At 39.1% G+C, this 14,308-nt stretch overlaps 1 protein-coding gene across 3 annotated transcripts in view; it reads left to right on the top strand.

The window, feature by feature from the left end:
- The window catches only part of pxylp1 (2-phosphoxylose phosphatase 1), a 22,376-nt gene extending 9,918 nt beyond the window's left edge, over positions 1-12,458 (top strand). For 2 of the 3 annotated variants that reach the window (XM_040131762.1, XM_040131761.1), the window contains exons 3-6: positions 1,318-1,506; positions 3,709-3,835; positions 10,053-10,192; positions 10,452-12,457. In XM_040131762.1, coding sequence (XP_039987696.1) covers positions 1,318-1,506; positions 3,709-3,835; positions 10,053-10,192; positions 10,452-11,479 — 1,484 coding nt within the window. In that variant the 3' untranslated portion in view covers positions 11,480-12,457. Of the gene's footprint in view, positions 1-1,317; positions 1,507-3,708; positions 3,836-10,052; positions 10,193-10,451 lie in introns of all 3 variants that reach the window. The other variant, XM_040131763.1, reaches the window with a different exon arrangement.
- Positions 12,459-14,308: the final 1,850 nt, after the last annotated feature.

Raw genomic sequence — 14,308 nt, 5'->3', positions numbered from 1 at the left:
AAATTAATTAACATTAAAAACCTGTTTAGGACCATTGCTTTACTGCTTCGACAGCTTGTGCTTGTGTTAGCTGTTGAGATGAAGTGATATGATAATGTGTTCCTTTGAAGAGAGAAAAGTGAGAAATGACTGCAGAAGTGAATGTTTGTATCCTGTAGATGTAGGCAGCCTGGCTCAGTGAGACAGCTGCTTCATAATTTACCCTGAACATTTTTTGTCTCAGCTGTTAACAGCAAGGTCCTCAATTTCCCTTCAAATGTCTGTGCCAAAAATTGGTATGTAGCAACATAGTACATTTTATTAATTTACAAAATTTGCATTTTGTGGAAGTTTTATATAAGCATTCATGAGACCATATTTCTGTTGATTGCATAAATAATGGAATCACTCTTTTTCAAGGCTTCAACTAATAATTATTTTCATAATCACTTAATCTGTTGAAATTCTTTGGGGCTATAAAATGCTGGAAGATTATTTAAATAATTCAAGCAAAAAGAGTCAATTTACTAAAATGTAAATCAAGGAAAAGCAGCAAATCCTCACATAGGAAAAACTGGACCCATCAAATGTTTAGTTGTCATTTTTCAATCAAAGGTTGCTAATTGATTAATCAGCCAAATGTTTCAGTTCCAGATTAATCTCTTAATTATTTTATGATTAATAGTTTAGTTTATAAAATGTCAGAAAATAGTGGAAAATACTCATCATAAATTAAGTTTCCATCCAAATTTATATCAAATTTTAATGACATTTCCAAGTTGGGTGCACCAACATACTGTAAACAGTTTTGGTGCTAATTCTCCATTACATCATGATTTATTCTCTTCTTCACATGTCCGAAGCCCAAGCAGCCCTGAGTATGCAATGCTATAAAACAGGGAAAAGCATTAAAACCTCACATTTGAGAAGCTGAAACCAGTAAAAATATGGCATTTCTGCTTGATTAAAAACCTTATTGTTTGGGCCATTTATCAGTAAATATTTTTTTAGTTGACAAATTGTTGCACTGTTTTAGTAAGGTCAAAATAATGGGCAAACTTCCTTCCAAACCCTCCCTGTAATTGAAACGTGTCCTTCTTTGGACTAGTCAGGTCAAGTCAGTTTTATTTAAATAGTGCCAAATAATAACAGATGTTATCTCAAAGAACTTTTCATATAGAGCAAGTCTAGACAATACTCTTTACTTACAAGAGACTGAACATGCAAGCACCTAGGTGAGTAAGCACCTAAATCAGTGCGCTAAATTTAGCGCACTGTTGCCACTGTTGCTATCATTTTCTGTACCTATCCCTCTTATTTCATTCTCTTTTTGTACAGTGAACCTGATCCCAACCACTCCCATAGTGGAGGAGCAACCCTTCCAGGCTATTGATGGAGGCCTTGGTGTGGGTCTGGGGAAGAGCAGAAAGAGAGTTTTCCTGGTGCCTCACACTCAGGAGCCTAACCCTGTATCTGAAGCCTATGGCTACTGCAACATTCCAAACCGCACAGAACAGGCCTGGGAGGGTGAGACCTGCACACTGACACAAAATCGTGTGTGTGTGTGTGTGTGTGTGTGTGTGTGTGTGTGTGTGTGTAGGTGTGTGTATAAGTGTAGGTATGTAGATGTATAAATGTAGGTATGTATGTAGATGTATAAATGTGTGTGTGCGCTTGTGTGTGCGCTTGTGGTTTTGTGTTTTCAGACACACGCACTCACATGAATATTGTAATATTGTCAGTTTTCGTGTGTCAGGCCTCCAGGGATGTGTTAATTGTATGAAAGTCATTTCCACTAGATTGCGTCATCCATAATGGTGCAGTGTGCTCTCTCTACAGCACAGCAGCATTGAGTCTTGTGTCTTTTTTCCTCCTCCACTGAAAAGTCTGTACAGCCCAAGGCAACCATACAAAATATCCTACACTGCCTAACAGAATCTGTACAAGCCACTACTAATAAAACTTTACTCCATTTATATCCGGATGGCAGCTTTGTCTCTAAAGAGGGAAAATCCATTACCTGTTTTAGATTTAGATTAGAATTATTAAAATTATTGAAAATCAATCACAAACAAGTCCACAGTCCATTGTTTGCACTCAGACAATTTAAAATATTTGTTTGTTTTTTCTCGTGCTGCTGCCTAACTGGCATGACCATAACATTGTTTACATTAATATTTGCTTTTATAAAATGTGATTACATAGTTATGACTAAAAGCAAGCCTTTGGTATCTAACTTGCATTAAGTATTTGTTTTTTGTTTTTTTTCCACCACTTGGGGGCAGCCAGAAACAAACTGTAGACATAACACTGACATATTGTCACATTTTTACATAGGCAACTTGTTAGCAAACGTTTTCTCATTTGTACATTAAGCAGATACGGAGAAACATTAGTATTCATTCAGAGTATTATTTCTGTCCACCTGATGAAGTCCTATATTCACTTGCCTTTTAGCTCTGGTCTGGTCTCCACCACTAGTTGTTAACTTTGTCTGTCTGCTGTTATGTGGCGGGCAGGTAGTTTGTCAGAGCTATCCGCAGCCGCCTAACTAGCATCTATCGATAGGCCGCATGATAGGCGGTTAGGGAACATCAGTAAATTGTAGCATCTATCGTAAGTCTGCACATAAGGAGTTGAGGGGACATCTGTAAATTATAGCTACAGAAAATAACCTGGGTTACGCTCTCCCTCTAAACTGCATGAGTATCTAACAGGGACATTGGTCACAATCCAAACCTCCCACCACCACAAGTTAAATTCTTACCCTCTGGGAAACACTTAGGGAAACTGTAGAGTTGGGTGATAATTCTCTGTGGGTTTGTCACCAGGAGCGACAACTTTCACATTACACATAGTCATTTGAGAAATAGTTGATAGAGAAAATGTAGACTGTAGCTGTTTTAATTTCCTTAACATAATATGCATTGAACAGGGATTTTTACCTTTTTAATTTTTAAGGTACTTACAACTCTAGAGGTTGTAGTTGCATCCTTTGTCATCTTTCTCACAAAAGTCTACATTTGTTCCATTTTAACCTGCATAGATTTCTTAAATCAGCAGTCTTAATATTTAGATGATCGATAACAAAAGGGAAATAATTTTTATAAGTAATGGTAAAAACACCAATATTAAAAAAAACAGTTCTTTACAGTAGTTTTTAGTTTAGGGAAAAAAGTAATATTGTGATATAATGTAAACAGGTTATACACAAAAAGATGCTTTAGATAAGCGAAGAACTGTTTCTTTTTTTTTTTACAAAAGAGAAAAAAGTCTTTTCTCCTATTTGGAGTCCTCATGTCTAACAGAAACACACATTCTGCTTTGTGTTACAAGTAAAATGTTAGCAATCAACATTTGTTTGTTTTATCACCCAAGTGTTAGCAGATTTTATCACACAACTTAATCACAGTGTCTGAGTAATCTGTTGTCTAACTGAGATAGATAGAGCTTGAATAATTATTGTAATGTTTCCGACCACACAGCACTATCATTAAAGCCAGGGTTTTAAAACCAGTTACTGGTTTTAACGTTGTGGCTAAATCTTATACATGTACATTATATATAGGTCGGTCTATCTATCTATCTATCTATCCATCCTATTGTGTATATACACTATTCAGCCACAACATGAAAACAGTTTTTAATGGTGTGGCTGAACATGTTCGTATGGTTAACGTATGTAATATGGGCTTTCATATGGATGCTGATGGAAGTCTCCTCTGACAGGTCACAGTCCTGCCGACTACAAGCTGCTCTCTGTCCAGGTGATGATTCGCCATGGAGACCGTTACCCACTCTACTCCATCCCAAAGACCAAACGACCCGCCATCGACTGCACCCTGTCCATCAGGAGGTACAGACACAATTCAAACAAAAATATAATAAGAGCTGCTCCTCCTTCTGCTCGTGGAGGTTTTTATGGATCTCAGATCCATAAAATTCGCAGCCGATGACTTTCTTGGCTGGCGAATGATGCGCGGCATTGTACCAGAGCGTGATGGATGATATGAGTATGGACTCGACAATGACAGTGTAAAACTGGATCAACAGCGCCTGTGGCAGTGCAATTGCATTATATTGCAAGTTGTTGATGGTGTTTTGCCCCATTATGCTTCACATAAGTAATACTATGAAGACAGCAATAAAAGAGAGAAGATTGATGGCTTGAAAAAAGCATTCTCACGCTCTTCATTGTTTTCTAGAGTCGGAAGATAAAAGCTCTATGCCCACATTTTTAATTACACCATGCTAGACTAAAAGGCACAAATTGCCACTGGGATTTAAGCTGCCTTCACAAGCAGAGTCCAAGCCACCTATGTCTAATGCCAAGCAAGGAGATGTGCTGGAAAATTGGAGAGAGTGTGGTACCAATTACTGCAATAGCTTTTGATAAACTTGGCTTGCAAGAAACAGTCATTTTTTATTTTACATTTGAAACATTTCAGGATTTGTATAGGCTTTAAACTCTCAAATACTATAGCAGATATACTTTTACAATCTCTTGGTTTTGTAGTGTTATTGTATGTGTCAGCAATAGCTGGTGCATTTGCTTTGCTACATCTGTTCTGCTGTGCTTTGGTGAAGATGGATACACACACATAAACACATTAAAATGTGCATGTGATGTGTTGAGGCAGAGCTGATGATTTGAGCAACATTCTTACTGAGCAGCTCTGGCAGAGAACTGTTGCTGCTGCAGAAATTCCCTACAGAAATGTGGGTGGAAAATACACACATGCTCAAATTAATATTGTTGTCTTCTTTTATTCATTATGCTCCATTCACTCATCTGTATGTTTTTGTCTGCCTTTTCTTTGCTGTCAACACTCTCTCTTCTCAGATTAGCTCTGCTGCTCTTTCAGAGGGCTATGTGAGAGTTCCTTTTATGAAGTTATTAAATGGCAGCTTACCTCTCTACTTCAGCTTCAGAAGTCTGTAATCAGCACTTTGACAACTTTTAAATCCAGAAAATGTAGTTTGGTCAGATGGTTTTGATGTGTGCACCCACATCCTCTTGGATGATTTGTTCAGACCATGTCGTCAATAAATTCCCTGTGACCAGTCCCCTTTTTTTGGTTGTGTACCTCAGTTCAGATGCTTTTAACTGCAGCCACATTAGCTTCGCACATCTGGACTGAACGGGCAAGCTGTAATCTTAAGAGCTGGCACAGTGTACACTCAGTTGCATTTCAGATTGATATGATGCAGTTGATCTGCCATGTAAATTTGATTATTAGATATTTTAAAATACCCTTGATCTTTGAACTTGAGCTGAAAGTAGGCCATCCTGCATACAAGCCTCTTATGATGGACGTTGGGATGCTTTCACAGTGACTAAAAATGAAAAAACAGTGATGAGTCGTTGAGCAAGCATTCCCTCCTTATCCTCGGGAGGGCATTCTGTGGCCAACTGTTGTAGCTATGGCACTCGGCTCCCGAATATAATATATTGTGTGTGTGAAGCAGAGTCATGCCGCAAAAGCTTTTTCTCTGTCTCAATAGTAAAAAATACAATTAGATCCAGAGCATATTAGTTGTTAATGTGGTGTCTGTTACTCTTCCAATGGTTTTATTTGCCATTATAGTATGAAACTTATTGTGTCAAAAGCCAGATCTAACACACAAAGACACAATGACATGCATAATGGTCATTGTGTCATTATGAGAGTGCAAAACCTTAATCCTTCCACCACAGCAGTGGCAGAACAGTCAGCATCCATCCAACATCCTGATTTATTACGAGGAAACAGAAGGCAGAGGGGGTATGAGCAACCTCATTTTCATCATATAGGGACCTCTAAACAATATCAAGACTAAGAGTCTACATCCATGCTGGCAGCACTGTGAGGCTGTACTTAAGCACAGATGTGCTTTGAATTAAATGATAACATGCAGATGTTTACCATGTTTATCGTCTTAAAGGGTTTTTCCATGGGCCGGTCCGCGCCACTTTGATCCTCAATATCAGGGCCAACCTGCGCTGGTCTCCTATCTGTCTGTACAGCTATGTATGTGGCTGTGTCAGTGACAAGAGAGAGGCTTAGTTTTTAAAAGTCTCTCTGTGTTCAGCTCTCAGTACTTTAGTTGTTTCTATCTGAATTTCTGTGATTTGAAGTTCTATTTTTACTTTTAGATATCTTCCTAATTTTATTGTTTACTGATTGCTTTCAGCTGTATTGGAGCTTTAAGTGTGTCTGTGACCAAAGTAGTGGAGGTTCATTAGTAGTGCTATATTACAATAAAAACAGGTCTAAACAACAAGATGACACACTCTGAAGTATTTGTTCAGCGGATCAGGTTTAAACCACAGTGAGCTGAAAAGAGCTACAGGAAACAGACTCTTACTGTGGTTTGTGACCAGCACACATTTAACATGCCATCAAGGTAAACAACTTTACATGACATGGCTTGGCAGGGCTAACCCCCTGCCCAATAGGAAAAACCCAGTCTAGCGTGTTAGCATGCTAACATTTTCTATTAGCACTAAACACAGAGTCCATGTGAGGCTGATGGGAATGTCATTAGTTTATCGGGTATTTTGTCATAATCCAAAGTATTGGATACATTGAAATTCTGACCAAATTATGGTGCTAGATGAACTAACAGTAACCAAATATACTTTGTCCTGTATGGTACATTTTTAAAAAGAGAGTATTTTAAATTAGACTGCAGATTTACATTATATGGCAATATATTTGGTAACTTTTTGTACATATCAACTTATGCAAAGCTGAGACGTCTATATGATGCGTCATTATTTTTGCATGGTTGTACAACAGCAAGTGACAAAATTTCACAGGCTCAGGAGCACTTTAATATAAATACATGGCTCTCCTCGTAATGTTCATAATTGTTAATAGGTAAGCGTCTCCCACACACTGCCACAAATCCAACATCTGCCATGCAACCCCTTATAAGCTGACAATACACAGGTTCTCTACACATGCTGAATTGACTGATAAGGACCACCCCTTCAACTGGCAAAGAGGAACTGAGCATTGAAATCTGGTTCGAACCTGATGTGGCGTGAGATTGGAAAGAAAACACTATCATGTGGTTGCCTATTCTTGTTTTCAAGGGGAATAGGAACTCCACATCTTTTATTCATTAAATTATAGGAAATTCTTATTGATGAAAAGAAAAAATCCATTATTCCACTGTGCATAGTTCAATATCATAAGGAAGTTCACAAATTGTTAAATGTTTGCAATATTTTGTCCAGTGCACTCCAGCTCTAAACATTTTCCATGTCATATCGGGTTACAATTCTCTCAAAACAAATCACTCATATTTGTCATGACTCCAGATCTTTTGTTTCAACTTTGGCCTCTTTAATTCCCATCTTTACATTGTCATGTCCACGATCCCTCCTCCGCACATTTCTCTTTTGGGTTGGGCTGAGTGGACTTTCTTAGTTTTTTTTTTTTTTTTAAATAGCATCTTTTTTTCTTTTTCTTTAATGCTTTCAACTAGGAGTTTCAACAAGGTCAAATACAAGTAAACAGATGAACACTTTGTTGGTAGAGTTTGAAAACTTTGAAGCATTGACGTTGCTGAGATACCATAGTGAAGCATCTGGGCTCAGTACACAAAGTGTGTTTGGATTATTTGCAGTTTAAATGTGCTTGTTTTGCAGGCAGATGGAACATTGAAAGCCTATTTTGTATTCCTGTGTCCTGGTAATAATTGTATTATATCTGTTTTTATTCAGAACAGGCTATAATTACAGGGATCTCTTGCATATTCCCTGGGTTTACAGAGAGCTCAGTTGTGTGTGGGTGTGTGTGTGTGTTTGTGCGTGTGTGCGCGCGCGCGCTGGCTCCAGCTTGCTGACCCACTGTCTCCGTCTGCGGTTAACTGAGCTCTCTTCAGCAGGGCACATCTCTCTCTTTCCCCTTATTCTAACAATTCAGTCTTTGACAAGGTTTTTGTATTCCTTCAACAATCATCCCATTTACTTTAATTTCTGTTTAGCTTTCTACCCCAGTTTAGAGCACACCATCTCATTTCCTTTTCTGGTTATTCATCCCCCTCATTTACCCTACCGCTTTTTCCTCATCTCTCCATCCCTTCCTTACTCCTCACTAATCTCTTTCCCTGTCCTTTCCAGTGATAATAATCCCTGATAATGTAATTGGGCTCTGTAATCTTTAGTTAGCAACAGTTAACCTAATAGACAGCCTGGCTGTCCCCGTCCGCTGACGTCTCCCAGTCTCCCAGTCTAGCCAATAAAATCTAAATTGTCCCACACTCCCCTCAGCAAACTGATCTGCTGATGACAGAGCAGGATGAAGTGGGCTCAATATTTCACTCACTTCACCACTCCAAGGTGTTCATGTGCCTTGTGATATTGCAGAGAAGGGCAAGTAGATGCTGGCAACAGACGCTGATTCAACGTGACAACAAAAGGAAAAATATGTCCTTAAAAATAGTCTATGCTACTATTTCCAGAAGAGATCTTAAATCAGAGTAGTGCTTTAAAGCTTTAATTTTGACCAAAAGAAAAGGATGGAGTAAAAAAAATAACAGGCATGGTCCTTCATTATGTAGCTAGTGGCTGTAGATGCCAGATTATGTTTATTGTGTTCAGTCAGTAACAACAATCACAAGTGCAATTTATAGATAATTTTTTTTAATGCCCTGTTTGCAAACCAGTCCTTGATCACTATGGAAACTGTGCGTGCGTGCGTGCGTGCGTGCGTGCGCCTTTTAATCTGACCGATTTGAGCCGCAGCTCCCGCAGATTTGTTATATTAAACTGTAATCTTCAATCATCTCTAATCTACTAGATCCCTGACTGCTCTTCTTGCTGCCCTCAACTCTGCAAATCAATGTGTGTGTTTATGCTCCCATATATGTTTTTATTGAGTGTGTCCCCCAAGGCAACAAATTCGTTCATCTTTTTATATCTCCATCTCCTATACTCCCACCCACTCACATTGAACAGTGTTGTAGCTCAGCAGTGGTAGAGAGACACCTGGTGGTAGATGCTGGGAGTGGATTTTAACATGTAGTTACATACAGAACATGTAGAGATCCTACTGTATATAGAATAATAAAGTTTCTTGTATATTTACAAAAGCAAAAACATTGTCATTTTGCCTAAAATGTGGTTGGGATAATTGTATAATCACTGATAATGAACAAGAGGGAACAGTACAGCGACTAGTAACTCATTCAGCATACACATGTACCTATCCTTTAATTGTATAGTCTAAAAATGATCAGAAAATAGAGAAAGACAGGCATGGTCCCAGAGCCCAAGTGACATCAAACTGCCTGCTTTGTAAAACCAGCAGTCCAGAACCCAGACATCTAGTTAAGTTATATTTAAGGAAAGCAGCAAATCTTCATTTTTGACAAGCTGAAGTCAGTTTTCCTTGATAAATTATAAATTGTCAAAATTGTTTTTGATAATTTTTAAATCACCTAACCCAGAAATCTACTGTTCATTCAACACAAATTTGATGAGAAAATTCACATCTTAATTGTATGGACCCAGTTGAAGCTAGACCTTTGTTGTCTTGATTACTCAGATACAAGGTTTTAAAGCATACACACATAATGAGTTTTATTTTCACTTCATTTTATCCATCATATTCCTCAAAATATAATTTTGAGGAATTTGTTGAAAAGTTCAGACATATAGGCTTAAAGTCCGCAGTGACAGTTGATGTTACTGCTTCTCAGAGGCCAACAGTTGTAGCTGTGACTGTGGCTGAGTGTCAGTGTGTGGAACTGTGTGACATTATCTTTTGGGTTGTTAAAATGTTGTTTTAATGTTCGCGCATCTGTGTGGTGCATTATTTGTGATGACAGCATGGGTTGAAGTGGATTATTCTGCTTATACCACAGGGATACGGTATAACTATCGTTTAACTGGCACTAACTTTTTCAGCATTGGAATAGATCTCATTCTTCCAACAAACTGGAGAAGTCTCGGCCATAACAGTAGAAATAAGCAGCCATGAGTATAAATTTAAAACAAAGTCGTTTGGTTATCTGGAAGTAAAGCACACCCTTGAATCAAGTCTGTCTTTTACCTTTTTGTCATCCCTCACCACCCCAAGGAGGCCTTCCCACCCCCTACTGAGCTCCTTCATCAGTCACATGGGCCAGGGAGGGCGTGGCCACTGGGAGTCACTACTGGGCTCTGTTCCCCGTCTGCCCAACCACAGTGTTTGTGAGATGGGAGAACTCACACAGACAGGTAGGCAAGGAAGATCTTGATACAATGAGCAGACATTTTTCTTCTAATCTCATCAACCAAAACTTGATTCATAGACCATTATTATGTGTTTATTTATAACTGTCTGCAGTCAGCTTCAAAGGTCAATGAAGTGTCTTTTTTTTTTTTTTTTTTTATATAGATTACTTTGCAAACAGCGTAGGAGTGATACGTTTGTGAGCCTGCTTGACACTCTTTGTTAACTAGCATTAATCAAATATAAATATCAAACCTTTTCCAGGTGTGGTACAGCACCTACGCAACGGGCAGCTTCTCCAACAAGCCTACAAGCGTCACAATCTCCTCCCTGCCGATTGGTCGCCCCGCCAGTTGTGGGTAGAGACCACAGGCAAGAGCCGGACTGTCCAGAGTGGACTGGCCTTCCTCTATGGCTTCCTCCCAGACTTTGACTGGACGAAGCTAACAGTGCGTCACCAGTGGAGCACATTGTTCTGCGGTTCAGCCTGTGATTGCCCTGCCAGGAACAGATATCTGGAGGAGGAGCAGAGGAGGCAGTATCGGCTCCGGGTGGCCGATACTGAGCTGGAGAGGACTTACGCCGACATGGCACAGACTTTGGGTCTGCTTACCCGCCAGCTCCGAGCTGCAAACCCTATAGACTCCCTCCTGTGCCACCTGTGCCACGGCCTGTCTTTCCCATGCGTTCCCATGGGAGATACTGGCACCGGTGGATGTCTGACAATGGCACAGTTTGGTGTGATCCGTCAGCAGCAGCTAGATGATGAGGTAGATCGGAGAAGAGTGGGGCTGTACCACAAATACGCCATCCTGGCTATGTACCCCTACCTCAACCGAACCGCTGCCAAGATGGAACGTGTTGCCAAGGCCAGTGAGCCTGGCCGACGGCCTCGAGCAGGGGGCGAGGAAGTCTTCACCCTCTCTTCAGCTCATGACGTCACCATGGCCCCATTGCTGAGTGCCCTGGGACTGGAGGAGGCCAGGTTCCCACGTTTTGCAGCAAGAGTGGTGTTTGAACTGTGGAAGAGTCCCCCAATGACTCAAGGGCAGCAGAAGAAGAGAACTGGCAAAGGTAATAAGTCGAAAGCGAAAGATGGCGAACTGTTCATCAGGGTGCTGTACAATGGCGAGGACGTGACATTTCATACCACCTTCTGTCGCTCCCACGACCGCCATGCCAGCCAGCCCCTCTGCCCTCTGAAGAACTTCCTGTCTTTTGTCAGGAGAGACATGTTCAGTGTTGTCAATGCTACATCCTACCAGGGGGCCTGCTACAGACGCCCTGGTTGAAAGAAAGACTGGAGACGAGGATGAATGAGAAAAGATGCAGAGTTGGCAGATCATTGTACTTTCCTTGTCTTTTAGTTCTCTACTTTTGAAGATGGTGCACTTTTATGTAGCTCAGTGTATAAAAATTCCACATATTTTTAAATCTAGTCCTTAACATCCATGAGGACTAAGTGACTGGCAAACGCACACTTTACTGCACATCACATCTTGGTCGGAAGTCTTCAGTTTCTAACCTCTCTAAAAACTTCAAAATTCTCTTTTGAATATTGTATCTTTGCTCAAGCAAATCTGTAAGGGGAGTTGTACAGCACTTAGCCACTTTATTCCTACATTCCATAATACCATGGAATTGTAAAATTCCAGTATTCCCAAATGCCTGCTAGTAAAAAGGGAATATAAAAGATGGAAATACTACGCTGGATTAAACATTCTTGGGAAATATTTTGTGTATAATAATCTTTTCAGTGAAAATACTCGTTGGGCTACTTTTGGCCACATTAGTCAATATGACTAACTCATTTGTGATTTAGCATTTCTTTGAGTTGTAATGTTTATTCATTGCAGTAGCTGTCTCTTTAACATCAAGGTTTATTTCTACTTTCACTCAGTGATGTGGATCTTTTTCTTCCATTGCTTTATTAAAATTGACTGCGGTACTTTGAAAATGGCAAGTGATAAGTGTTTTTTCCTTACATTAATTTACAACTACAGGACATTTGTATTTATATTAATTGGTGATATAACTGGTCACATTCCACTTTTTGTTTTTGCTTGAAGGATACTTAATCTAATTGTAATACAATATTCAATCTGATTAGACATTTATACTGTAAAGCACATACGGAGTAAAATAAATACTCATGTTTTCCTTGTATATGTTTCAGTGGTATTTTTATATCAGTTTTGCTTGGTTTGCTGATAAGTTGTTTCTTCACTATATTTTGGTATAAGCAAAAATCCCAACGTTGCATTATATGCAAATTTGGTATATACAATACAGTGACTCAGAAACTATTCAGAACCCTTCACTTTTTGCACATTTTATTTCTTTGTAGATTTAATTGTAAATGCAATTGCAAATGCAGTTTTTACTCATCATTGACACTAGACAATTTGCAAATTATGAAAATCTCTCATTTACAATAGTATCAGAACCTTTATTCAGTACTTTGTAGAAGCTCCTTTGGCAGAAATTACAGCTTCAAGTCTCCTTGGTTAAGTCTCTACAAGCTTTGCACACCTGGATTTAAAAAGTTTATCTCATTCTTCATGGCAGATCCTCTCAAACTCTGTCAGTTTGGATGGGAAGCATGTGTGAACTGTCATCTGCAGGTCTCCCCACAGATGTGCTATGGGGTTTAAATCAGGGCTTTGGCTGGACCACTCAAGAGGAGTCAGAGGCTTGTCCTGACGCCTCCTCAGCATTGTTTTGGCTGCATGCTTTGGGTCAAACTCTTCCAAATCTTCCATTTTACAACTACTCAGGTCGCTGTGTCCTGGGAACACTCAAAGCTTTAGAAATGGTTTTATAACCTTGCCCTGATCTGTGCCTAAGCAATGTTTTATCACAGAGGTCGACAGAGACTTCCTTGGACTTCATGGTTTATGTCCTGAAATGCAGTGGGAATTGTGGGACCCACAGGTGTGTCTCTCTTTTTAAACTATGTTTCTAAACTTTGTCCTGTCAATTCAATTTGCCACAGTTGGCCTCCAGTCATGTTCAATTCACATCTCAAGGATGATTAAAGCAAGCAGGATCCACCTGACCACAAACCGGAGTGCCACAGCAAAAGGGTCTGAATACCTTTGTAAATAAAAGATTTCAGTTTTTAATAACTTTGCAAGTTTTCACTGTTACCTTATGGATTATTGAGTGCAAATTGATGGGTAAAAAATGTGAATACTTTCTGAAGCTACTGTATAAGCATTGGTGGAAGATGTATTCAGATCCTTAAGTTAAGTAGCAAGACAACAATGTACAAATATTCCATAACAAGTAAAAGTCTTGAATCCAAAATGTTACTTAAGTAAAAGTAAAGAACGAATTCAGCTGTAGTTAGATAATATAATCAGCATGTATTTAAAATATCAAAAGTAAAAATGTCGGTTTTATGTTATTATGTTTGATATCAGATTATTATTGATGATACACTTATGTTTAAGCAGCATTTTACAGTTGCATCTGGTCGAGTTTGAGCTAATTTTAAACTATTTTAATTACTGGTGTGTAGTTCTGTCTAAAACAGCGTTTTTTGTAATGTGTTGGAGTAGAAGTATAATGTAGCAAAAAATTTTTTGTAATAACAATTTACTTGTAAATTACAGTTACCTCAAAACTATGTTTATGTAGAGTACTCCAAGTAAAGTACTACTCATTTTCCACCACTGTGTCTTTGTATAAATGACTGAACACTGGAGAGAAAAGTTCTCAGTAGGCATTTCTTACAGTACCACTAGATGGCACATTAACTCCACAAAACTCACCAAACCCCAGTCCGGCCCATCTGCTACTATCAGTTATCCACTTTGACAACAGTGCTACAGTGACAGAGCACATAGTCAATACATTTATATAAATGTAAAAACCTTGAGTGCCTATTCCCCCACCAGTAGACAGGTCATGTGTCATCATCATTAGGAGCATAATACAACGCTGACAAGATATCAATTGTACAACTCATTTTCAAAAGTGCCTCAGCATGCTCAACCTGCCCTTTTCCTTTCAGAATCATCAGAATCAGGAGACGATTGACTGGTAAAATGCAATAACAAGAGTGAATCGGGTAAATTACATTTGCAGAATATGGATGTTATATCTGTCCTGGCAGT

The sequence above is a fragment of the Xiphias gladius genome, chromosome 7 (assembly GCF_016859285.1).
Source record: "Xiphias gladius isolate SHS-SW01 ecotype Sanya breed wild chromosome 7, ASM1685928v1, whole genome shotgun sequence".
Lineage (NCBI taxonomy): Eukaryota > Metazoa > Chordata > Actinopteri > Istiophoriformes > Xiphiidae > Xiphias > Xiphias gladius.
Note: the sequence above shows the minus strand (reverse complement) of the source record. Positions and strands in the feature narration are given on the sequence as shown.